Genomic DNA, 23,622 nt, shown 5'->3' with positions numbered 1-23,622 from the left:
GTCTAAGTTGATGAGGATGACTGACCAGGTCTTCCTCAGGAGGGCACCAGATCTCATTACAGATGGTTGTGGGCCACCATGTGGTTGCTGGGAATTGAACTCAGGACCTTTGGAAGAACAGGCAGTGGTCTTAACTGCTGAGCCATCTCTCGTGAAGAAGTAAGGCTGGGACTGAACTGCTGACTTGCTGCTGCTTGTTTTGATAATGGTGGAGGGTATAGTATGTGCAGCCTGCTAGGGCACAGTTGTTACAACAGTCTCTTTAGGCTGTGGACCCTGAAGCTCTGCTATCGTAGTGCCCAGAGAGATGCGACTGCGTGTGCGGCAGCAGCGTGGACTGCTTCAGGTTCAACAGCAACGTTCTGGCTTTGTTAAACTTTTCTCTAAACATTTGTGTGCTTGGGATAACTTATAGGACACTTCTGCTAATTGCAACTGGACCTACAAGGAGGTTTCCTTTATAAGCAATGGTGGACTGGGAGAACCAAATAACCACCCAAAAACAAGGCCCAAGAACAAGAGGCTATTGCTGTGGGAGGTAGCCCAAGGGTTAAACATATATATCACCCCTCCAAGGCCAAGAGAACACCACGGAAAGGGAGCAGAAAGAATAAAAGAACAAGAGAGAAGGGTAGAGTACTGTGTAGCAATTTCCTCTGCACTGAAACACTGTATCCTGAACACTCGTCCATTCAGTATCATTAGAACTTGAGAAGTCCTAAAGGAAGGCTTCCTAAGATTGGAACTAACTCATAAGTCTCGGGAAGTCCCTGAAACTTAACAGACTTCCAAGGCCTTCCTCTCCAATGTTATATAAGTAGCAATGGCAGAATCTCCTACCTGTTAAGTTGCTGCAAACTGCCAAGGTATCTCTAGGGTTCCAGTTTTCATGAGTCATCAGCCATGCTGGAAATGCTGCCTGTGAGTCGTCAATGCTCTGCAAATAAACCTTCACTCACACTCCCCTAAGTAACCCCCAAAACTCACTGGCTCACCAAGTTGGACTTGGGTACAATCCTTAGTATGTCACCGGATTGAGAAGACTTTGTTCACATCTCCCCAGCAACTGTCACACAGCAGTTGCTAGGTGACCAACGTGGAGGTGATGGTGCTTTTTGACTGAAAAGAAAATGTCTAATGCTAAGAAGACAGAAGTAAGGATAAAGGAAGAGGTAAGACCTCTGTGAGGAAGTCGGATGGGAGAGGGACCAAGCATCTCAAGAGGAAAAACCTGTATGTAGAACAATGTCATTATTGACTACAGTTTGTCTAATTCCTTCCTCAAAAAATGTGGGAAAAAAAATCTCAGTCCCACAGTGCCATCGGCAAAGTACTCAGAAAAGACCTTTCTAAGTGGGGACCAGGCCAGGAAGTGGAGAGCCACTGAGGGCATTAAGCAGGAGAGCTGGAACCAGCTGATCTGCAGAGCCCCCCCCCCCCGCCCCAAGAGTGTGTCTGGGTAGGTGTTTCACGCGGCTTCAGGCACCCCTTCTTCGGCCTGATTGATGGGTGCAGGGGCTTCCTGCCAGCGGTGCACTGCGACGGGAACAGGAAGAGCAGCAGAGATCAGAGAAAGAGGACTGGAGTTCCTTCCAATCCCACACTTCAGCCTTTGATGGGGTCCACACGACTCACTGAGGCCCATCACAGAGGCAAGGAGCCAAGCTTGGTGCATCAATTTAAATGCTTTTATTAATAATCTTCTTACATTATGAGGATAATGTGACAAAAGGAAAGACTCTGCATACAGATTATAAACCAGCATAGCTCTATTTGTATCCAGTGTTCTAGCCCCCGACACACAGGTACTATAAAGCACAGTCTGCCAAATAATAACATTGAGAGTTGTCTTTAAAAAAGAAAGTATTAACATATTAATATGTGTGTGGTAATAGGCTCCTAGGAATTCCCCCCACCCCCACTTTTTTTTTCTTTGTGATTGACATGAAAACGGTTCAGCAGCTTAGGGATGGAGAGGAAGAGAGAGACCAGGGCTGAAAAAGACTACTGGCTCTTCCAGAGGCCAAAGAGTACACTGAGGGATGCCCTAGGACAGCCTGGCCTTTGTCTTCTTATGAATAGTATTGTGAGCAGTTGCCCCTCTGCACGGAGGCTGGTCCCGTCAGTGCCCTGTGGCATGTTCTCTCTCTCTGAGGTACAGTGCATTGTGGGATTGCTACTGGGAATGCCTATCCCCTGGCCAGGCTCTGACCCACTGTAGTGGGTGGAGGGCTCGGGCCATTGGTCCTGAACTCCACTGAGCCAGGCACTACAGGGTGTTCAGCCGGTTGGCAGCTAGCTGTGGTTCAAGGAAGTGGGCATTGGCAGAGCAGACCTGATCTCAACTGTGGTACAGGACTGGTCTGCTGGAGACTGAGGTCCGTTGGTAGTATGGTGAGGAAGAGCAGGGGAGACCTGCAAAGGCTCGGTATGGGAAGTGAGTGTGTGTGTGGAGGCCAAAGGCAGGCTGGGCTGGAGAGCAGGGAGGGTTCTTGTCATCAGATCCTTTCTGCTCCCGGAGAGAGAGGAAACAGAGGATGCTGGGAGCATAGGCTTCTGACTCCCATGTGGACTGCACAAACCCTCTGCCATCCTGCCAGCCTGCCAGACTCCCTGGAGTCCCAGGCATCCCCACCCAGTGTGGAGACATTGTCTGGGGACAAGCTGAAGAAAATACCCTCCCCAGAGAAAGTGGGCTTGGGCATCCAGTGAGAGAATGAGAACAGTGTCGTGAACTAAGCCTAAACCTGCTGCCACAGCAGAGGTGGGTGGACTGCTTGGTTGGTTTGGGAAGAGGGGACAGCATTGTCCTGAGTACAGCCAGCAGCTGTGGCTGCGCAGAGTGAGCTGGGCCAAGGCCCAGATCCTGAACTTGAGTTGCCATTGAAAATGTCAGTGTGCAGATATATCTCTTCCACCAGGTGGGGCTTCTGAATTGGGAGAGGCAGCGCTACCTGAAGCTCAGGCTGCCTTTCTCAACTCCTGGTGATCTAGAGACAGTGGGTGAATGAGTGAAGGAGGCCAGGATGGCTGTACTTCAGAGCCTTGGCCTCCAGGGGGCGGACAGAAGCATCTGGGAAGAGGGGATGACATCTTTCTGGACATCTGTTCAGCCCAGGTACTCCTTTTCTATCGCCAGCAGTGCTGCTCATTCCTGATAGGGGAGGGCACTGGGAAGTTTGTGCAGAGGTACCTCCCCTAGGGGTCAGGGACCAAGTCCGAGCCCCTACTGCTAAGCAGCAATGACCAGCTAAGTGAAGGCCAGTGGTAGGGGGAGGTAGGGGCCACTGCAGCCTGACCTCAGGGGTATCTCCTTCCAACCTCAGCCTGAGCTGGCTGGAAAGGAGAGAAAGTGCATGGAGAGAGGTGGGACCCAGCTCTCCCCTCCAGTACCCCAAGGAAGATGTCCCCACAGTGGCCAGCGATCCAGCCTGCTGAGCGCTCCACCTCCCTTCCAGAGCAAGTCTCCTCCTCCTTAGCCAACCCAGCACTCGGCTTCCTCGCCACCTTTCCAGCTCTATAGACTACTTTTATATCTATTTTAAACATAGAAATGTATAAATATATAGGATATATTTATAGATATATAGACGTGATTTACTCTTACTCTGCGTGTATACGTACTGTATATGTCTGTATATACAATTGATATGCCTTAGCATCAGTATGATACACTGCACATACCCCTGCCTCCATGCACAGCCTCCCAGGGAGACTGCATTGCATAGGTATTTCTAGGGTGATACCATCAGAAGGGACTGGGGAAGGGGAGAGCGTGCTAGAAGGAAGAGGAGGGCCATACTATTTTCCTCTCCAAAGGGCACCTTTTCTCCCTCTGACTAACATGCAAAGATTACCTCAAAGACTCTCACAACTGCCCCGACAGAGGACTAGAGAAGAGCATTCCTCTGAGGGGAGGGGCCATGCACATCTGATGTACTTTCTCCCTCAAGGATTGGAGGAATGGCCAGACTAGACTCCAAGGCAGCATGTAAAGGAGCAATCCCACCTTAACTGCCTGCTGTGCCCGCCTTTCCTCATCCCAGAGGACCACTCTCCCTGCTTCAGTTGCTAGCTAGCCCAGTCTGACTGGGCTGCCTCTTAAAGGGCACCCGGGCACACATGAGCTCCAGTGAACCTGGGGCCTATGCCCAAATTGGGTGCGTGGACCACAAAAAAAAAAAAAAAAAGCACAAATCAGCACAAATCTGACTTGTAATTTAACACAGATCACACACTGAAAACAGGTTAGGATGCCAAACTCCTGTTTCCATAGAGACAGAAGTGAAAAACAAAGGAGTGTTCTAGAAGACAGAAATTAGACTTCAGGCCAGGTGTCCTCTCCTGGAGGCAAATGAGCTCCCGGCAGGCAGCAATGGGAAGCATTGCTCAAGTCTATTTCCACCTCTCTACGGCCATGTCCACCTTTATTTCTTCCTCCACTGCTCTTCCTCCAGACAAATGGAAAACACTTAAGATGTGTTTTAAGTCTCTCCAAGGTCCTTGCACAAAATCAAAGGTCTAGAATGAACAAGCCAACAAGAAACCTCAGCAAAATAACTCAAGTTGGGAACACACAGCCTGAGCGGAACTTGGCTACCGAGGGTCCTGGAACCCAGTGGGCTCTCATTCCCCAGTGAGGATGGGGCAGGGTGGATGGAGCTGGCACCATGAGACCCACAAGCAGACATTACAAAAGCGCTGAGTTCTGATGCATGCAGGGATTCTAACTGGGCAGGAGCTGCCCTCGGGGCGGAGTAGTCCTCCTGTCTCATACATGCTAAGTGGTCATTGTTTCCCTTTGCGTAGGAGAGCATTTCAACCACAGGGGCCTGCAAGGTACCCGGCTGGCTTAACAGCCACAAGCCTTAGTCTTCAACACCACCTCAGTTCCTACTCTTGGTAAGAACCAATGAAAGTCACTTTAGTCAGCCCAGCGTGAATACTTGTCAGCCCCACAGACACATTCGTTCGACGTTTCTACACCAGGGACTGAGTTACAGGGCCCTGTCCCATCAAAAACAACTGCATTTATGCTGCAAGGCCTCTCCAGTCTGTTAAACCAACCAAGATATGAGAGGAATCATGGTTCTCCAGCCAGACTGGAAATGTGGGCCACCCAGGCTCTTCTCTAAGGGGAACATGAGAAATGCCTAGGCCCGAAATCACAGGGCATCCCAAATGGGAATTCACTGGGCAGAAGCCCTGGCCCTCCCAGGGAGCATGTGTGGGGTTCATCCACATCGTTCCTCAGTCACCCGCCATCCTGACAGCATCTGTCACAGCCCTGCCTGGGTGAACCAGCCTCACCAGCACCCAGCGTTTCAGAGGCACCTAGCCGAAGGGGTTGGGTCGGGGAAACGGGGCACCAGGGACCGGGTGACTGCTTACAGCCACACGCTGCCAGAACATTCTAGGCCTCAAGGCAGGCCCCCTGCTCCTGGTGTCTTAAGGAAACTCAGGTAACACTGGCTTGGAATGTTAGAACCTGTGTCTTTAGCTAAGGACTTGAGTTTGCGTAGCCACGACCTCTTGGGAAGGAACAGTCCTTGTTCTTATGTCTGGCCTAGGGCCATCCCAGAGAGGACCCTTCCCGGGCGAGGAAGCCCCTGCACTGGGGAGGAGAGGTGTAAGGCAACTGTGGGCAAGAAGAAAAGGCCCAGGCCATCATTTATGCCTACAGGCTGCCTGTGAGGGACCCACCTTGCCAGCCATCCCTACTCTGAACACACCTTGGTCCATGCAGTTCTCAACGGAAACTCCCCAGACCAAAGTGTCTGTGAGGAGATGAGGTTCCAGGGCAGGAGCTGGGCAAGTGGGAGACCTTGTGCTTCAGGGCATATGGAGGGAGACACCAGTTCAGAGCCGGCAAGTGGATGAGACCCGGATTCCAACCCTCTGAAAGGGACTGTGGGTTTCCTTCCCTAGTTCCTGCTAACTCCCCCTGCTCAGAGGGCAGGGAGTTAAGATGGGGAGCAGAGTAAAGGGAGGGCTGACAGTCACCAGGCAAGGTGTATCAACTTGGTGAAGAAGGCAGCAGAAGAGGCCTGGCAGTGGGGCAGGTGGAAAGGCCCAGCTTTGATGGTTTAGTTTTGTTTCTTGTTTTAACATGCTACATCACTCTTGAAAACAAAAACATTTCAAAAATAATATATAATATATATATATTTATATCATGAAAACTATTGGCTAGCAGCAATGATTCTAAAGTTATCTTAGCACCAAGACCATGGAAGCAAAGGGAGGATCTGAGGGAGGACGGACAGACTGAAGAACCAGGAAAGGGTAGCAACATGTTCAGTGTTAATGACATTTGCATGAGGCCTCAGAGACAAGCCGAACCCAGAAGGAAGGAAGCCACCACGTAGCTGTAGGCCCAGCTACAGGCTGAGGGCATAGGGGCCTTGCCTGTGGTTGAATCTCTAATACCCCACTGAAGGAGAGGGACAGTTCTCTGAAGAACTGACTGCAGCAGGTACTACAGATCTTCCACCCTTCCCCACACACAACCCGTATCCACATTCTGGGACGGCAAAAACTGCACAGTTCAGACATGGAAACAAGAGGGAGGTTTTAACAGCTCATGAACATTGCTGACAACGGTTTGTGAGGTATACTGGTAGATACATGAACATTGGTCAGACTCCTCTAGCATAAACCACTGTCTGCCCCCGGGGTGGGGACAGGCAAGTGGCCATTTCTAAAGCTTATATTGTGGCTGTAGAGTGTGTGTCTGTGTGTGCGTGTGCACACACGTGCATGTGCGCGTGTGTGTAGATGTGCATACATGTTTTTATCTTGAGAATCCCACCTCACTTCCTGTTTTCTCCTTTTCTTTAGGACATTTCAACCCTATTCAAAATAGGAGGAGCTCACAGGCAGAGAAACTCTGCCTGGCATCCTGTGACTGTCCTGCCAGGCTGCGGAGCATATCGTCAGCCTGTTGCAAAAAGAACAGCCTCTCTGCGGACTCTCACCTGAGTTCTGCGTAGCTCAGGACATGACTTGCATTGGCGGATTCTGACCCTGAACTATAAAACAGCTGCTACTTGATTACTAAGAGAAACCCAAATCCCCCATATTTCATAGTTAGAAAGAACATACAAGCAATTTGTGGAAGTTGAATCTAGACACTTTGCATTTTACTTGTTTTAAGCCCAAATTGCAGTCCTGTTGGGGTTTAGATTTCTTGGCTCACTGTCTCCCCAACAGTCCTAGCTCTGAATGGAAGAATAATGTTTTATCCTCTGCTGGGGCACAAAGCTCACCCTCCCCATGGTCCCTAGGTGAAAGGACGTTGCCTTCAGTATGACACCTAATATCTCTAACTCCAGAGGTCTGAGGAGGGAACTGACAGCCTCGGGATGGGAGGGTGGCGTGGATGAGTGTGGTGGGCTCACAGTCGAGGGGGACACGTGAAGGAATCACTCAAAAAATGAACAAAGAAAGCTCTCCCAAGCTGAGGTCAAGTGATGGGAAAAAGACATCCAGAAATCCAATCCGCCCTATGGAAACCCTGACACAATGCGACGGGAACAGAATGCCAACGGGGAAACCACACCTTGCCCCCCAGTCCTAAAACCATACCAAAGAGGAGAAGGTGAGAGCGTCACCCCAACCCCCAGCCCCGTGACCAATACATGAGAGCAGAAACAGAACAAGCCACCCAAGAATGACGAAGAGAATCATCATTTAGCTTATGCTGCTTTGACTGTTTGGTGGGAACAGGCGTGGCCCGGAACACGCTGTGTGAGTGAAGGGGTGCCACGTAGGCTGCAGCTGCCAAGTGTGGAGACAAGAGTCAGTTGCCGATGCTGCTCCTTTCTGAAAGCCGTCAGTAGCTTCCGGTGGACACATCACCTTAGTTTTTAAAAAATTTTCAGTGTGGATTTATATATATATATATAATATAATATATATTTATATAATATATCAAAGCTTATGAGTATAGATTAAAAAAATATTCACCGGCTTTGTGACCTCTGCTGTGCAGGCCCCTACATGTCTGGGTAGAACTCAGAGCCATGGTCCACAGCCTGCAGCATGGGCTTCTGCTCCAGGGCAGACATCCTACTGAGGACCTCCGCTGACAGTGTGTAGCTGTTGCCAGACTTCTCCTCAAACCAGCTGTCCAGGGCTCGCTTGGCATCAAAGTTGGCGATGGGTGGTCCATTCACAGCAATTGTCAACAGGTCACTGAGCTGCTCCAGGGTCAGGCGGGAGCGGTGGTTTTTGCGGACCCGCTGGAGGGCACTGCGGCCTTTCTCACAGCAGGCAGTGGAGGTGGGGAGGACTTTGAGGACCTGAATGACCTTGTTCAAGAGCGGAAACCTCTGCTTGGACTTGCAGATGTGACTGATGAGGTCTTTGAAGCCGTTTTTGGTGTAGTAATCAGCCTTGAGGTCTCTCCACTCCATCAGCAGGCTTCCCCGGGGGTCCACCCCTTCGCGGCACACATCCCGTGAGAAGGTAGGAATGGCTTCCAAGTGGTCGAAGATCTGAACCATGTCCTCCTTGCCGAAGCTCAGGAGCTCTTCACTGTTCCTGGGCCAGGCGGCTAGGTCGAACACTTGGCAGGCCTTCACAAAGACCCGGCTTCGGGAATCGAACCTCTGTGCCAGAATGACCTGTGTCTTCTGGCAGATTTTCTCCCTGATAGCCTGGAACTTAGCCTCAGCCACCCTGAGGTTCTTCACGGCGATCCCATTGAAGCTCTCTCGGAAATTCTCCTCAAATTCCTGCAGGTACTCCCCCGGGGAGTCTGCCAGCCGGCTGATCTCCTGGATGGCCTCTTCGATCTTGTCGTCCACCTGCGACACCAGGAGATACTCTCCCTGGAAGATGTAGGCCAGGCGTGAGAGCACGGCGATCACGTCCAGCAGGAAGTAGATGAGCTTGATGGACTGGTAGTCCATGAGGAACTGCAGCAGGGCCAGCGCGATGGCGGAAGCGTCTGCCCGCTGTGTCTGGCTGCTAACATCCTTGAGGTGGGCCACCACTTCCAGGTAGTCCTTGATGAGGGCGTTCAGGACATTCTGCTCGCCGATGATCCACCTCACCGCACGGATGTCCCCCAGGAACTCCGTCTCCTCGCACAGGGTGGAAGCTGTGGAGCGCAGCTCACACATGAGACGCGGCGAGTAGCGGTAGAAACTCAGTAGCTGCTTGAGGTTGTTCTCCAACTCCTCCAGACAGGGCAGCTCCTTCCCACTGATGGCATCCAGGATCTCCAGGTGGGGCCGGTGCACCATGAAGGGCAAGCATAGAAGCCAGGGCAGCGTCTTGCGGATGGTCATGAACATGCTGGCACGCAAGCTGGCGGTGATGTTGGCCCCATCCACTCCCAGGCCGACAGTTGGCCTCTCATCCTGTAAGCGGATGCCAAGGGCAGCGAAGGCCCGGTCGAGTGCCTGGAGGTAGCTCTCTGTGCTGGAGAAGCCTAGCTCCTGCAGGGATAGGAATTCTGTGGCCGGGGGCCCATCAGTGCTGGTATACTGCACGTACACGGCCACTGTGTCAGCCAGGAGGTCGTCGCTCTGCCCATCCAGGATGATGCTGAGGCACGGTGACTGACGCAGGCGCTCCACCAGGTCCTCCCTCAGCGCCCGCGCGATGTGATGGATGAGGATCTGACAGTCGCCCTCGTTCATGTACTGGTCTACCACCTTGAGCTCACACTTGCGCAGGAGCTCTGCCAGCGGCCGGAAGTCCAAGTAAGGCCTGCCCTCCAGTGCCAGGTGGTAGGCGGTGTTGAAGAGCAGGGTCATGTTGCGGCACATCTCCTCGGTCTTCTCCGGGTGCATGCGCAGCTTGTACAGCTGCAGACACTTCTTATGCAGGTTGCTCTGGCTGTGCAGCTTGATAGTGTGGATCTTAAACTGCTTGGAGCCGATGATGAAGGCAGAGGTGCGCGAGGACTGCACCGTGTACTGGCGGCACACGTGGCACCACATCTCATTGAGGGTCGGGGAATATCGGAGGAACCAGAACTTCTTCAGCCATTCCTGCTTGAAGCGTCGGATGCGGCGCCCAGCGGCGGAGGACATCTTGGAGGGTTCATCGGTTGCTGTCATCACATCATTGGAGACAGACTCATCTGCAGAATCCACTTCCTGGTCGTCATCCTCCATGATGGCAGGGCCAGAGACCATGCTCTCTGAGGCTGGAAAATAAGAGGGGATGAAAACATTCACATGTGCTGTTGACAACACAGATTTAACAAGGTATACCGCTGGAAAGCAGGCCCCATGGGGCTAGAACCCCAGCTTGCTCTCCACACGGAGGTTTCCTCCCCAGGGATTGCCCATGGTGGCCTCTGGACGCTACCCATGTGCCATGCTCCAGGCTCCCTGTACCTGAGCTCAGTCTTGACTTGTGGGTGCTTCTGGGGTGGAATGTTCTAGAATGTTTGATGTCACATACTCAGGTTACACTGGAGGACCAGGCACTGGAATGCCCAATACCGATATGGTCAGGGCAAGCATGTGGTTTTTAACTGACGGTAGCATGGATGCTGAGGCAAATGTATTTTTATGTCTACCCCATTCCATTCTGAGGGTAGCTGAGGAGGAGAGCTGAGGGAAACAACCCGGCTTAGCTGCAGATCTGCACAGAACCAATTCCCAGGTCCCCTTGGTTCAAAAACTTGAAGAGACCCAGGAAGCCAGCAAAGCAGGACAAAGTTGCACAGCTGTTGGCTCCTGGTCCTCCGGTTCCTTATCCTTCTAGAACTCTGGGCTGGGAACCTAGCACCATGTAGGCAGGACAGAGTCTGGAAGAAGAAGACTAGGCTGTGCTCCTGGCCTGAGTTTGGGGAGCTGTGAGAGCTCCCAGCAGACACCCTGTTCAGGACTGGGGGAGAGAGAAGTCAGGCTGGGGGAGGAGAAAACAGTGGGGTCCCCAGAAGAAAGCAACAGGTCAAGAACACAACACACAGCCCTCCTGCAATGGGACATCCTTTATTGACAAGCAAGATACAGGTTGGCACATGCAATACCCCCAGAGCTTCAAGCCAGACTGCCTCTGGCACCCGAGGGACAGGGTTCCCAGCCCTGGAGGTGGCTGCCTCTGCGTTGCACTTCTCTGGTCTCCTGGCAGGCAGCTGTGACAGAGAGCTCTGGGCCACCCTCCACACAGCGTGCCATGCGCTCTTCCCTCTAACACCAACTTACCTGCAGGATCTGAGAACTCAGGGAGCTCCAGTACCTGCGGAGGCAGAACGGAGGGCTCAGGTGGCTTTCCAGACTTAAGCGTGTCGAGCTCTGCCTGCAATTCCCGCACTTTCTTCTTCAGGCGAATGCAATTAGGGCAGAAGGAGGTGGTGGGCAGTTCGTGCGGGTCGGATGCCAGAGAGGCCTCGGCAGGACTGTCAGCCCTGAATGACGAAGGCTCCTCCTCTTCATCCTCCACCCTTTGGGGGACCTTCCAGTCCCCTTCCCCCTGGGTCCGGCGGATATTCTGTACGCCTTGGGTCATGGCAGCAGCGCTCTGACCATAGTCATCATCCTGGTACTTGGGGACTTTCCGGATGACCAGAGAGGTGCTCAGAGCCAGCTGGCGGGCTTCCACATTAGCAGACTCCAGTGAGGCTTCTAGTACATCCTTGAAGATGAGATCTATTTTCTTCTTCTTGGCCTGAGGGTGTATGTCCCCCTCATCAAAGCTGCGCTTGTAGGGACTTCTGCCCTGTTTCAACACAGGGAACTGAGTGGAACCCCTTAGGTCTTCCGCACTATCCAGGGCTTGCTCAGCCTTCTCCCTCTGCAACCTCTTCTCTCCTAGGAAGGAAAACCAGGGTGTGAGGATGTGGGGAAAAGCCCCAAGTGGAGGAATCAACAGGAAACACAATGGGCCTTCTGCTAGGGAGTCGCCTGACACATCCTCCTGGTTCTAACCGTCTGGGTCAGGTGAGACCCAGATGGAGAGGGGAGCACACATGGGAAGTCATGAGGGTCACAGGACAAGACCTTTACAAGGAGGCAGTTAGTTCTGAAGAGCCCTTGCATGGATAAATGCTACACCTATGAGCTGGGATGTGCCTGAAGGGGAGAATAACAAGAAGTGGCCATCCTAAGGGAATGGGACCCCCATACTATGACCCCAAGAGACAGCATCCCTCCCCATCTGAATAAAGCAACAAACTTCAGAGCTGAGTAAATCTCCACCCACCCTGGGAAAACTGCTCTCCAGACCTAGACTACAGGATGGCTGCCGTGCCCAGTGAAAGGTATGGGGAGAGCATAGGCTCCACCCTCCTCTGTGCCCAGTTTTAGAGAACGGGAGAAACAGCCACCCTAGAGTTGCTGTCTTTCTGTTCTCCCAGCAGTATGGAGACGGGAAATACACAAAGAAGGATGCTTCAAAGTTCTGTGGTTCTCAGCCATGTCTGAAATTTAAAAAGGAAGAAAGCTTCCTAAAAATGCTAAACGTAGCCTTCTTCAAGGAAAGAACAAGGCAGTCACGAGACCCAAAGTGTTCTCAAATATAACTGTTTCCCCACCTGTGAAAAGATGTTTCTTTTTCTATCATTTTTAGTTACCTTGAAATGTTGGTGAGCTCACCAAAATAAGCTATTTTAGATTCTTTAACACAGCCAGCAGAATAGCACAGACTGCTACAGGGTGCTGGTTTCCCCAGGTGGAAAAATGCTGAGAAAGCAGAGGAGTCTTCCAGCTCTCGGAAAGTTCTGGCAGCAGCCTATGGGGTTGGGCAATCTCAAAGGCTGCCTGAGCCAGGGTCAGGGTCAGGGTCCTGGCTCTGTAACCTTGGGCAGAGATTGCTCTGAATGCACAGTGTTCAGGCTTCTGGTGAAAGGATTTATTCCATAGCCCTAGGTGAAGGTCAGGAGATTCCAGGTTTGGCTTCCCTTAGCTACTGTCCTCAAGGCTCCAGACTCGCACAGGTGGCAGCACAGCAGGGCTAAGTTGCTCAGGTCTCTAATCTATCCTCACAGAAGCTGCCTAAGTATCAGACTCACCCAGGCTCCTGGCACTCAGCTAGCTTCCAGGACCACGGGTTCCACACCAGGAGAACCACAGAAAGCTCAGCGATGATGAGGTGAGAACACTTTAAAAACGCAGTGTGTGGGCTGGAGAGATGGCTCAGAGGTTGGGAGCACTGGTAGCTCTTCCAAAGGACCAGAGTTCAATTCCCAGAACCCACTCTGAGACTCTAGTTCTAGGGTACCCAGAAGACATCTTCTGGCCTCAGAGGGCACCAGCACACATGTGATACACAGACAGACAAGCAGACAAAATATCCATACATATAAAATACATAAATAAAATTAAATTTAAACATTTTAATGCAATGTGTTTGTGTCACTGAGCAGGTGAGGCATTCATCAAGCTGAACCTCTGGAAATCAAGGGTGACTGTTCAGGTTTTTATAGACTCCTCAGACATCGGGCAGCTGGAGATGCAGGGAGGCCAGGGCAGCAAGCATAGCAGACTGCCACTGTCTCTGGGTTCTAAGACAAAGTCATTCATTTTTCCTAAGACAAACGGGAAACCCTTCTAGACTCAAGGCTTCCATGTAGGTTCCCTGGTCCACAGATGACCTTTAATAAAGGTCACCATGAATTCTATTCCAAATCTTCCAGGACATTCAGGGATCAAACCAGAGCAAATAAGATCTCCACATACATCATGCACATCACCTACCTGTGTTGATGCCTACCCTTCAAAGAACCACAAACGAATAACTGACATTCTCTCTGGAAGCTCTGCGCTCCACACCACACTCTTCCAGAAAACAGACGACCATGATCTGCTTAAGTAGCCTTTGTCTCACTAAAAGCCAGGTACAGTGCTGCCCCAGTAACCTCAGCGTTTGGGAGGTGGAGGCAGGAGGCTCTGGAGTTCAAAGCCAGCTTCAGCTGCAAATCGAATTCAAGGCCAGCCTGGGATACAGGAGACCTCATCTCAAAAAGGGGGGTGGGGACTGGGGTGGTTTGATTTCCAAGTATGAGGACCTGAGTTCAATGCCCAGAATTAATGTTAAAAAATAGCCAGGTCATCAGAGAGGCTTCACCCAGCAACTTAAGGAAACAGATGCAGAGACCCACAGCTGAACCTTAGGAGGAGCTCAGGGAATCCTGTGGAAGAAGGGGAGGAAGGATTATAGGAGACAGAGGGGTCAAGAACACAAGAAAACCCACAGGATCAACTAACCTGAGCTCATAAGGGCTCACAGAACTGAACTGACAACCAGAATGCCTGCAGGGCACTGACCTAGGCCCTCTGCATATATGTTACAGTTGTGTAGCTTGGTGTTCTTGTGGGACTCCGAATACAGAGAATACAGAGAGCAGCGGCTGTCTCTGACTCCACTGCCTGCTTAGGAGTTGCCTCACCCAGCCTTAGTAGGAGAGGAGGTGCCTAATTTCACTACAACTTGATATACCACAACTGGCTGATATCCACAGGAGGCCTGACCTTTTCTGAAGAAAAGGAATGGATGGGGGTTAGGGAGAAAGAAGGAAGGTGTGGGGAGAGACTGGGAAGAGAGAAGGGAGGGGAAACTGCGGTTGGGATGTAAAAACAAAAAAATACGAAAGGAAAAAACAGCCAGGTGTGGTTGGCAGGCACTTGTAATCCTAGTGCTGAGAAGGTAGAGACCGCTGGCTCCCTGGGTTCACGAGTTAGACAGCTTATGGGCAATCCAGGTCAGTGAGAGTTGTCTCAGTGAATGACTGCTGAGCAATGACAGTTGAGGTTGACATCTGGTCCGCAGATGTACTCACTCATGCATGCACCTGCACACACGCATACTCATATGTGCATGCACATGCACACACACGCACGCACACACACACACACACCTGTGATACCCTAAGTGACTGGGCAAAGGGGACTGTCCAAAGCAGGGCTGAAGGCACACTAAAGGTCAGCATGCATCAGTCATCCACCAAGCTCCACGGTCACTCTCAAGGAGCACTTTCTTCACAGTTCCAGCCGGCCTGCTGTGGTTGCTGATTTCCTCCTGCACCCTACAGTTCAGCCTGGTCCATACCTCCCTCCTGTCTCTTGTAAGGCTTGCTCTATCTCAAGTCTGTGTGCCAGGCCTCTTGTAAGCCTCCACTTCCCCAGCCTCCCTCCTTTCTCTAAGCTGTCCCTGGGTCTCAGGACTTGGGGATGAGGCAGGTGCTTTGGAGAAGATACCAGAAGAAACGCTCCAGAAAAATCCAAGTATGGAAATCTGTGCGTGGCTGAGACTTCTCTCAGTTTTCTTCTCTTTGGGTGCTGTGATTTTCCTGGGAACTGCCTGGCTGTTTCAGTCACTTCTGCTTTTATCCATGCAGCCAAGGTTCACCAACCACGTCGAGTTTCAGGAAGAGACCAAATGGCAGCCACCTCTCACCACGGAAGCACGCCTTCCTAATGAAGCCAGCACAGCCCAAACTCAGCTCCAAAGGGGACAGGTCTATCACCTCTCCTGCAGTTGCCAGATGCTTTGAACTAAGCCAGATGGCTCTTGGGCACCTTTTGTCTTCCAAGTCAGCTTCATTTCAAGGCGTCACCTGCTTCCGGCTCCTCTACTCCTCTTCCAAACAAGGCTGACTCCAGCCAAGAGGTCAGGTAAACATACGGTACAGAAGGGTTTGGCCTGCTTTGGCTCTGAGGACCAAATGGACTCTGGGCATGTGGATGTGCGGCTTCTGTGCAAGGAAGAGACTCTTGAAAGAAGGGCCTGGGCGTGCCAGTTTACCCCGGCCAGGCTGAGGACGGCAGCAAGATCCTGTCAAACAGCTCATTTCAATGGAGCCTGGGATCATCTTCTCATGTCCTTCAGTCTCCTGGTAGAAACTATTCTTTTATGCTTTTTTATGCTTGGACTGACAATAACAAGTCCAGCAATTGCATACCGAGGCTGGCTTTGTCTAGTGGCCACTGTTGGCTACAACTTAGATCCTGACTTCATAAGTCTCAGTTGGAAACCTAGCTCTGACCTCATGAGTCATGTGACCTTGGGTAAGCCACTGAATTTCTGTAACGCTCAGTGTGGTCATCTGTACGATGATGGGGCTGATGCCACGGGACTCACCGGAATAGAATTTTACAACCAAGCACTTAATTACTATCGAGGTAGAGATTGCACTAATGGTAGTGATTATACTGTTCCACGAATTCTCAGAGCATCTTAGTGGTTAGTTCCAATTACTGTGATCACGTGGCAATGTGTTGGAAACTCAGCTAGCATGCAGGAAGTAACTGCCGAGGTATTGAGTGAGAAGTGTCTTTGCACCAGTTAGAGTTAGGGGAACAGGACTGGTTTTCGGTCAGTGATTTACTTGACTGGGTTTCCTTGATCTCCTCAGGACTGCCTCCTAGGGAGGACAGTTCCCTGGGGTAGCCACTGACTTACTGTGCCTTACTTGTCTGGCCTGCCTGTTGGATACTGCATTCCTCAGTGGTTTCCTTGGAAGGTTCCCAGAGGAGCTTTCTGGGCTTTGGTGGTTCAGAGTGGGTGCAACCCTCCCTGGTGGATATGGTCTTGGGCCGGTGGCGTGGCCTTAGCTTTGTGGGCATGCCCCTTCACAAGTACCTGCCTAGCCCTACGGGCTTAGCCTTGTAGGTGTAGCCCTGGTCCTGAGGGAATGCACCTTCCCTTGCCCTTACTTACCCCGGGTCAGATTGCGGTGGATGGTCTCCTGGGACATGCTGTGCAGGCGCTTCATGTAGTCCTCACTGTACCAGACCCGCAGCCGCTCTCCAGGCCGGATGTCTCGGCATGCCCGGAAGTAGATGCGCTCACTGTGCTGGAATGCCAGGAGGTTCTGCTCCCTCTCCTCCCGGGAAATGGCCACGTACCTGGTGGGGAGGGGACAGGTGAGAACCATGGGTCACACCTGGTGCAGTGCCTCCAGTGCAGGGCAACACTGGTTAAGGTCTGTGGGCATGTAAGCAAAGCCGCTGCCCCGCCCAGAGACAGCTAACTGGCGTTGGTCCTCCTCACATCTTTCCCTGGACCTTAAGAATCTGTTTATCTGAGACCGAAAATGGTACCTGTCCTGGCAACCTCATTGGTCACAGTCAACACTAGACTCAACAGCAGGTGCCCATCCCTTTCTCTCATCACTGTGTTTTTTAAAAAAATGTATTTTATTTTAATATTTGATGTGTAGGGATGTTTTGTCTACACGTATGTCTGTGTATCTTGCTCTCATAGACCAGAAGATGGCATTAGTTCCCCTGGAACTGGGTTACAGAGGCTGGTGAGCCACCATGTGGGTGCTGGGAATCAAACCTGGCTCCTATGAAAGAGCAGCCAATACTCTGAAGCACTGAGCCATTGCTCCAGCTCCAGTTTCACTGCATTTTAACCTCAGGCCTCTGGTGGCAGCTGGCACAGGGGATGCTTTGGGCTGTTTTCATATTCCACTAGGCTTATCAGAAATATCCACCCTCTAAGAGTGACTGCTGATAGCTCAATCAGGGTAAAGAGCAGCATCCTTACGCTGGCCCAAAGAGGACAAGCGAGAATGTTAATGAGAGACAACAGAAGACTGGCGCATGGTTTAAGATAAGGACAGAAGGACTCAGAGAGGCTGAGCAACTCCCCCAAGGACCCCGCTAATTAAGGGGTGATGCAGCTTGGCAGCCTATTCTTTCCCCAACTGCAACTCATGGCTTCCACGTGGGCATGGAAAGCACCAGCCCAGCCATGCCCAAGACACCACTGTAGTTCCATCTAATCCAGGATCCACACCACTCACCCAGTGTCCCTCAAGCGACACTTTCCACATCCTGGCAACACCTTACCCATCTCCACAGCAGCGCTGCTGTGATGGAAAGTGAGAGAGCTCAGAGCCAAAGCCACTCACTCTGTGTTTTGAGCCCGCAAGAAGAGCTTGGGATGAACATGTCCATGTTTTAGCCATGACCGTCATTCTGAGAAGATCATCTCTGGAACTGAATGCACCTTCCAGGTTTGCTCAACAACGTTTGTGCTGTTTATCAAAGTACTCACACAGATGTCAGTCCCTTTGCAAGGTGACAATGGGGGACAGCAGCTCCAAGAAGACCTCTCCAACCCTAGGGCTATGCCTAAGGTCCTCATATCCACCGTGCTCCTATCTGGACAGGTCCCTGCAGATTCAACCTGACTTAACCTTGGAGGAGACTGGCACCTTACCAACACATCCCCTGATGCTCAAGAAACAATCCATTCTGGTGACAACATATCATAAGCTGGAGGAGTGAAGGCCAAAGCAACCAGAGAGCAAACACCAAGCTCCAATCTGGACAAGGTCAATGGTGCCTACAGCCCTGGGCCAGACATCTTCTTGTCCAGACCTTAACCTCAGTAGACCTGCGTTCACATCAGTATCTTACATGCGCATCAGAGAGCTCCCCTGAGCTGTGGAAATGTCATGAGGGTCTCTATGCACCTAAGTACAGCTAGCCAAGGCAAAAGACAGGCCCCCAAGATGCGAGCAACCATCCTCAGCTTCATCTCTCCACTCAAAGGACCAGCCTCAGCTCCACTCCTGAGATTTCTTTTTGTATGTGCAAAATAATTCCAAGCTTCTAATCTAGCAAGAATCTGAGATTGGTGTCCAGATATCACCAGCTTACTGGTCAGCAGGGCACAGAGCAGAGGTAGTGCCTAGTGTCTCTGTTCCAGACACATTGGGAAGGCAGAAACACCATTCCTGTGTTCTCTCTCTGGGCTCATACAACATGTTAAGCGTACCCTCTTCCTTTCCCCCTTTGGTTTCAAGACAGCCATCAAATACTAAATGCTAGATGAGAAGGCAAACGAGGAACAAGTCACTATCAAGGCTTGTTAAATCAAAACAGCAATGTCTGGGATGGGTCTAAACATCTCAACCTGTTTGCGTCCATCTCCATTTGCGCGCACACACACACACACACACACACACACACACACACACACACACACACGGCTGATGTAGCCAGCAAGAGCCGGCATTTAGAAGGAGCACCCTCAGGCTTGATACAGATCACAAAGTATTTCAACATCGGATCAAAATGTGTTGAGCATCTTGCACTGGGTTGTTTTAAACTTGGCTTCTGAAATGAGATACACATGGCAACTGTGGGTGAGTCACAGCCACCCAGTCCTCTGACAAGACATGTTTACGGGACAGAACTTTCAAGGCTCAGCACCCGTCACCCCTAATTTGATCCCTTCTCTTGGCAGCACTCAGAGTTTGGCCCATTCTTACAGCCCTGTTGTCCTGATCACATGGATGAGGACCCTAAGGTCCTCCTTGTGGCCAAGTTCAGCTGGCTGCAAGAGGTCTGAGTTCCCAGCTCCTCCTTGTGGCCAAGTTCAGCTGGCTGCAAGAGGTCTGAGTTCCCTTGGTGGGAGACCAGGGCAGAGGGCACTGCTGTCTGCTTCAGACCTGGGCACCCTAGAAGCAACTGAACGGTGGCAGGCAGTGGTGGTGAGCGCAGGGGCTCTGGACTGACTTTTTCCAGAAGATAACACATTGTTTTCAGTCCTGTCTCCTCACGGCCTTGGGTATTGGACAGATAAGCCGGGGGGACAATGCTCAGGCCTCACCCACTGGGTCTTATCAAGTGTACCACATTTTCTAGCTGGGTCAGGAAATGGCTGTGGGTTCTGATCCGTAGAGGCATCTACTTTGTTTAATAGTGCCAACACAGGCCAGGCTAGGCAAGTACAACTTCCCAGCAGAAAGGAAGTTGCTCGGGGAGACAGAAATGGGAAGAGTGGCTGAGAAGAGCCCGGGCTCTGTGATGTCTCTGGACTAGTTCACTCAGCCTCTGGAAAACACTGTCCTTATATGCTACGGGCTTCCTTCAAGGTTTCCCTTTGGGAAGTGGCATAGGCTTCCCATGTATTTCCTCTTCCTATTGAATATGCTGGCCTCTTAGTCCCCACTGCTACCAAGAAACGAAAGCAGAAATTTCCATCTCAAATGGGTCACCGTCCCTTGGACTCTGACCTCGTTTCAGGTTTACAGCCTCTAATTTGGCCTCTTCTTCCCTGAGACCAGAAGTAGAGGCCAATCAGTCACACGGATTCTGACAGTGGAGACCCAGGCCAGCTGCAGCGTTCCTTGTAGCTCCTACAAACTGCGATCTTCATTTCCAAGTTATGCATTCTGGCCAGGAACTTAGAGAATGGTCTGGATTCTACAGCCACATGTAGCTAAGAACCATCTAGCAAGGACATTATAGGATACAATTTGAGGGTCCCTGCTTCAAGGAAGTTCTCTCCGTAGTTGGAGGTAAGCCAGGCTGATGGCAAATGAGAAGACTGTTCTGGGTGGGCACACTATAGTGAATGGCAGAGGAAGCCGTTCTTGTCCTCCGAGAAGTCTTGGGGCTCAACAGGCAGGGTCCCGCCCTTCATAAACAGCTATCAAGATCAATGGGGCTGCAGCTACTAAGAAGGATGTCTCATTCAGGATGCCCCCCCCCCCCTGGACAGCCAGGAGCCTCTCTAGTCTCCATCCAGAAATCATTTCTCTCCCTTGAAACACTAACACTTTGGGGAGTATCAGGTTGAATCCACTGAGTACTACGTCACTTTTGATGTGCAGGAAAACGAAGAACAGCTGACCTAGCATCCATGGATGCTTAACTGCCTTTGGCCTACAAGTCCCTGTCTTTGCTTTGTGAAGGCCAAGCATGGGTCTAGGCATGCCCATGGGGAGCTTATGAAATCCAGAGAATGTAAGGGGCACAGAGCCCTTCTCCCCACACACTTTCCCTTAAGTACTAATCCCTGTTCTGGGGGGTTGTAGGTTTCCTTGGGATGTGAAGAAAGAGAATACACACCAAAACAAAAAGATCCTGGAGCCTGGCTGTGTTCAAAGTGTGACATCCATTTAGTTTTATTGCCATCTTAACAAAAATATTTGAGAGGGCTATCTTGGGTTCCAGCATGGGTAGGCAGGGCAATTCCAGGCACTGGGCTATTACTGGACATGGCAATGTTCAGTTTGAGGAGGCAGGAACCCCCAAAGAACCACAAATTGGGATGATGGGGCCCAGGGCCCAGGGACACGGCAGGTACCATCCATCCATTCGCCTCATGGAGGACAAAGTATGGGGTGTGTTCCTAAACAGCTCTAGCAATAGCCTCAGCAGGCACTGGGTCCAGAAGGCTTCCAGCCCCACTTAGGCTCTTAGGGGAAAGGGGGTGCAAAAGGTCTGTTGGGGTCAGCCTCAGGCCAAGGAGCGAAGACAATGCAGCGCCTCAATCAGACCTAAGCTTTCAGCTCGGTCTCCCTCCCTAACTCTCTGACCATGCCCCCAAACAAAATATAAAGCTGGAAGTGTATACAGCTAAGTAACTACACAGCCCAAGCAAGCAGAGGCAAGGCATGCTGGGAGGTGGACTGGGCACAGCCTTACTGGGCTTTGGCCTCCTTAGGAGCCAGTGAGTAGAGAGTCTGCCTGCTGGCTCTGAGGCCTGAGCCCTGGTCTCCCCACCACTGGCTGGAGGCTTGGGGCCATGGCAGGCTGGTAGACTCATCTGTCTCCATGCTGGTTCTGTTCCCTCTCCCAAGTGCAGAAGCTGAGGCAGGGGAAGAGCTTAGGTGAGAAGCATCTAGGAGCACTCTAGAATTGGCCTCTTGAAGGAAGCTGGCCAGGTCCACAGCACTGTCCCCCACTACATGATTGTGTCATTGTTGACCCCTGAGATGCATGACAATGCATGATCGGAATGACCAGCAACCGGTGATTGTAAAGACTGTTCTGGCTGCCTCCTCACTGTTCAGACGGCTCCCTGAGATGGCCTGCCAGGTACAGACTTGGGGAAAAGCTCACAGTGTGCTAAGAATGCAAGACGGTCTCCTTCCCCTCAACAGCACACCCCACGCTCTTGCTCCTTCCCTCCACAAATGGCAAGCACAGCAGCTGAGCAAGGCAGGGCAAGCACAGGGCCAAGGCCAGGCTCCACCCACCCGGCTGAGCTAGCCCCGCCCACCCATAGGCGGAACCACCTGAGAAAGCAGAATCAGGACCTGGGAGGTCAACTCTGCTGCAGTCCTGAGTTGGAAGCAAGATTCTTTGGGATGATGCCCCCTGCCCCAGCAAAGCCTGCTCCACAGGATACAGGATACAGACCATGAGGAGAGCAACCCTCTAGGCCAAGCAAGCATCAAGCAGGCAGCTTCTCTTGTATCTTGAGCATCTTCCTGAGGTAAGGGCGGACCTGTACACCCGCTGTTGCTGTTATGGCACAGGAAGCTGGACTGCACCAGGTGAGGAGATGACCATGCCCCAGGGTCATCAGTCTTGGTTCTGGACCCAAGAGATTCCCCCATCTCAAAGCCAGACACCACTGCCATTGCCCCTCCTTGTGCAAACTGGCCAGGTTATAAATTGTGCTTTCTCTTCAGAGACCTGGTAGTCCGTGTGGGGGCTGGTTCTGGGGGATCTGGTGTAGGGGCCGGCAAGGGTGCCTGAGCCTGGGGAGTAAAGCCCATGGGGGCTGCCCTTTCTGGCCCCCGCTGAGATGCCTGAGCTGCATCCCGGATCTCCATCAGCGTCTGATACATCTGACCAACACAGCTGTTCAGTTCAGCCACAGCCTGGCTGATGACATGCATGCTGTCGGCCATGTCCTGGTGCACGGTCACTAGCTCCTGGCAGAACTGCTGGAACATTTCAATCTGGTGGGCATGGGCATGGAGGAGATGCCAGTCCAGGTCCATGGTGGCAGAGTTGGGATGAGGCTCTGGGGTCCTGCAGGCCTGGGCCTGGGGTGAGGGATGGGACAGGACCTCTGGCTTAGGGCCCAACATCTGGGTCTGACTTGAGGAAGGTGAACAGAGCAGCGTGGGCCTGGCCAGGTGGGCCTCTTCCTCTGGAGGACATAGGAGGGGCGTCCGAAGAGGCTGCTGTGAGGGCCCAGGAGCCTCCTCATCTTCATCATCTTGGAGCATACAAGGAGAGAAGAACAGATGATTACAACAGGACCAGGGCAGCCCTGGTCATGGGCCCATGCCTGCCACCCCTTAGCCTACAGTGGTGACGCCCACGGAGAAATGCCAGCTCCTAAGAGCTTGGGGTGTGGGGGGCACGCACTGGGAGAAGGGTGAGCGCGAGCTCGTCCTCTTCTTCCCCTAGCAGCAGCTACATTCCAGGGGGAAAGTCCAGTCCAAGGACTTGGAGGTCCTAGTTGCAGTGGCAGGCATGCCATCTAAAGGCTCGTGACCTTGACGGTGTCATTGCATTCCACTCAAAGGAACACTAATGACTACTCTGTTGAACCTCCGGGGCCTCTGGCTGGGCAGTTAGTTGGGCTATGAGACCCCCGGACCTTACAGCGCAAGGAGAGCTGAAAGCACTGCCCTGTCAGAAGCCTCCCCTCTCTGTGAGCTGAGCCTCCCCTCTCTGTAAGCTGAGCCTCCTCTCTCTGTGAGCTCAGCCTCCTCTCTCTGTGAGCTCAGCCTCCTCTCTCTGTGAGCTCAGCTTCTCCTCTGTGAGTTCAGCCTCCCCTCTCTGTGAGCTCAGCCTCCCCTCTCTGTGAGCTGAGCCTCCTCTCTCTGTAAGCTGAGCCTCCTCTCTCTGTGAGCTCAGCCTCCCCTCTCTGTGAGCTCAGCTTCTCCTCTGTGAGTTCAGCCTCCTCTCTCTGTGAGCTCAGCCTCCCCTCTCTGTGAGCTCAGCCTCC

At 52.0% G+C, this 23,622-nt stretch overlaps 1 protein-coding gene across 7 annotated transcripts in view; it reads right to left on the bottom strand.

Moving 5' to 3' along the window:
• Nucleotides 1-1,680: 1,680 nt before the first annotated feature.
• Prdm11 (PR/SET domain 11) overlaps nucleotides 1,681-23,622 on the bottom strand; it is an 87,778-nt gene continuing 65,836 nt past the window's right edge. For 5 of the 7 annotated variants that reach the window (XM_005364126.3, XM_026787654.1, XM_026787653.1 and 2 more), the window contains exons 6-8: nucleotides 16,624-16,811; nucleotides 11,172-11,777; nucleotides 1,681-10,162 (exon numbers count right to left, since the gene is read on the bottom strand). In XM_005364126.3, coding sequence (XP_005364183.2) covers nucleotides 7,998-10,162; nucleotides 11,172-11,777; nucleotides 16,624-16,811 — 2,959 coding nt within the window. In that variant the 3' untranslated portion in view covers nucleotides 1,681-7,997. Of the gene's footprint in view, nucleotides 10,163-11,171; nucleotides 11,778-16,623; nucleotides 16,812-22,073; nucleotides 22,386-23,622 lie in introns of those variants that run through there. The other 2 variants (XM_026787656.1, XM_026787657.1) reach the window with 2 other exon arrangements.

Source organism: Microtus ochrogaster, assembly GCF_000317375.1.
Source record: "Microtus ochrogaster isolate Prairie Vole_2 chromosome 14 unlocalized genomic scaffold, MicOch1.0 chr14_random_1, whole genome shotgun sequence".
Classification (NCBI taxonomy): domain Eukaryota; kingdom Metazoa; phylum Chordata; class Mammalia; order Rodentia; family Cricetidae; genus Microtus; species Microtus ochrogaster.
The sequence above is the reverse complement of the archived record's forward strand: the minus strand, read 5'-3'. Positions and strand labels throughout refer to the sequence as shown.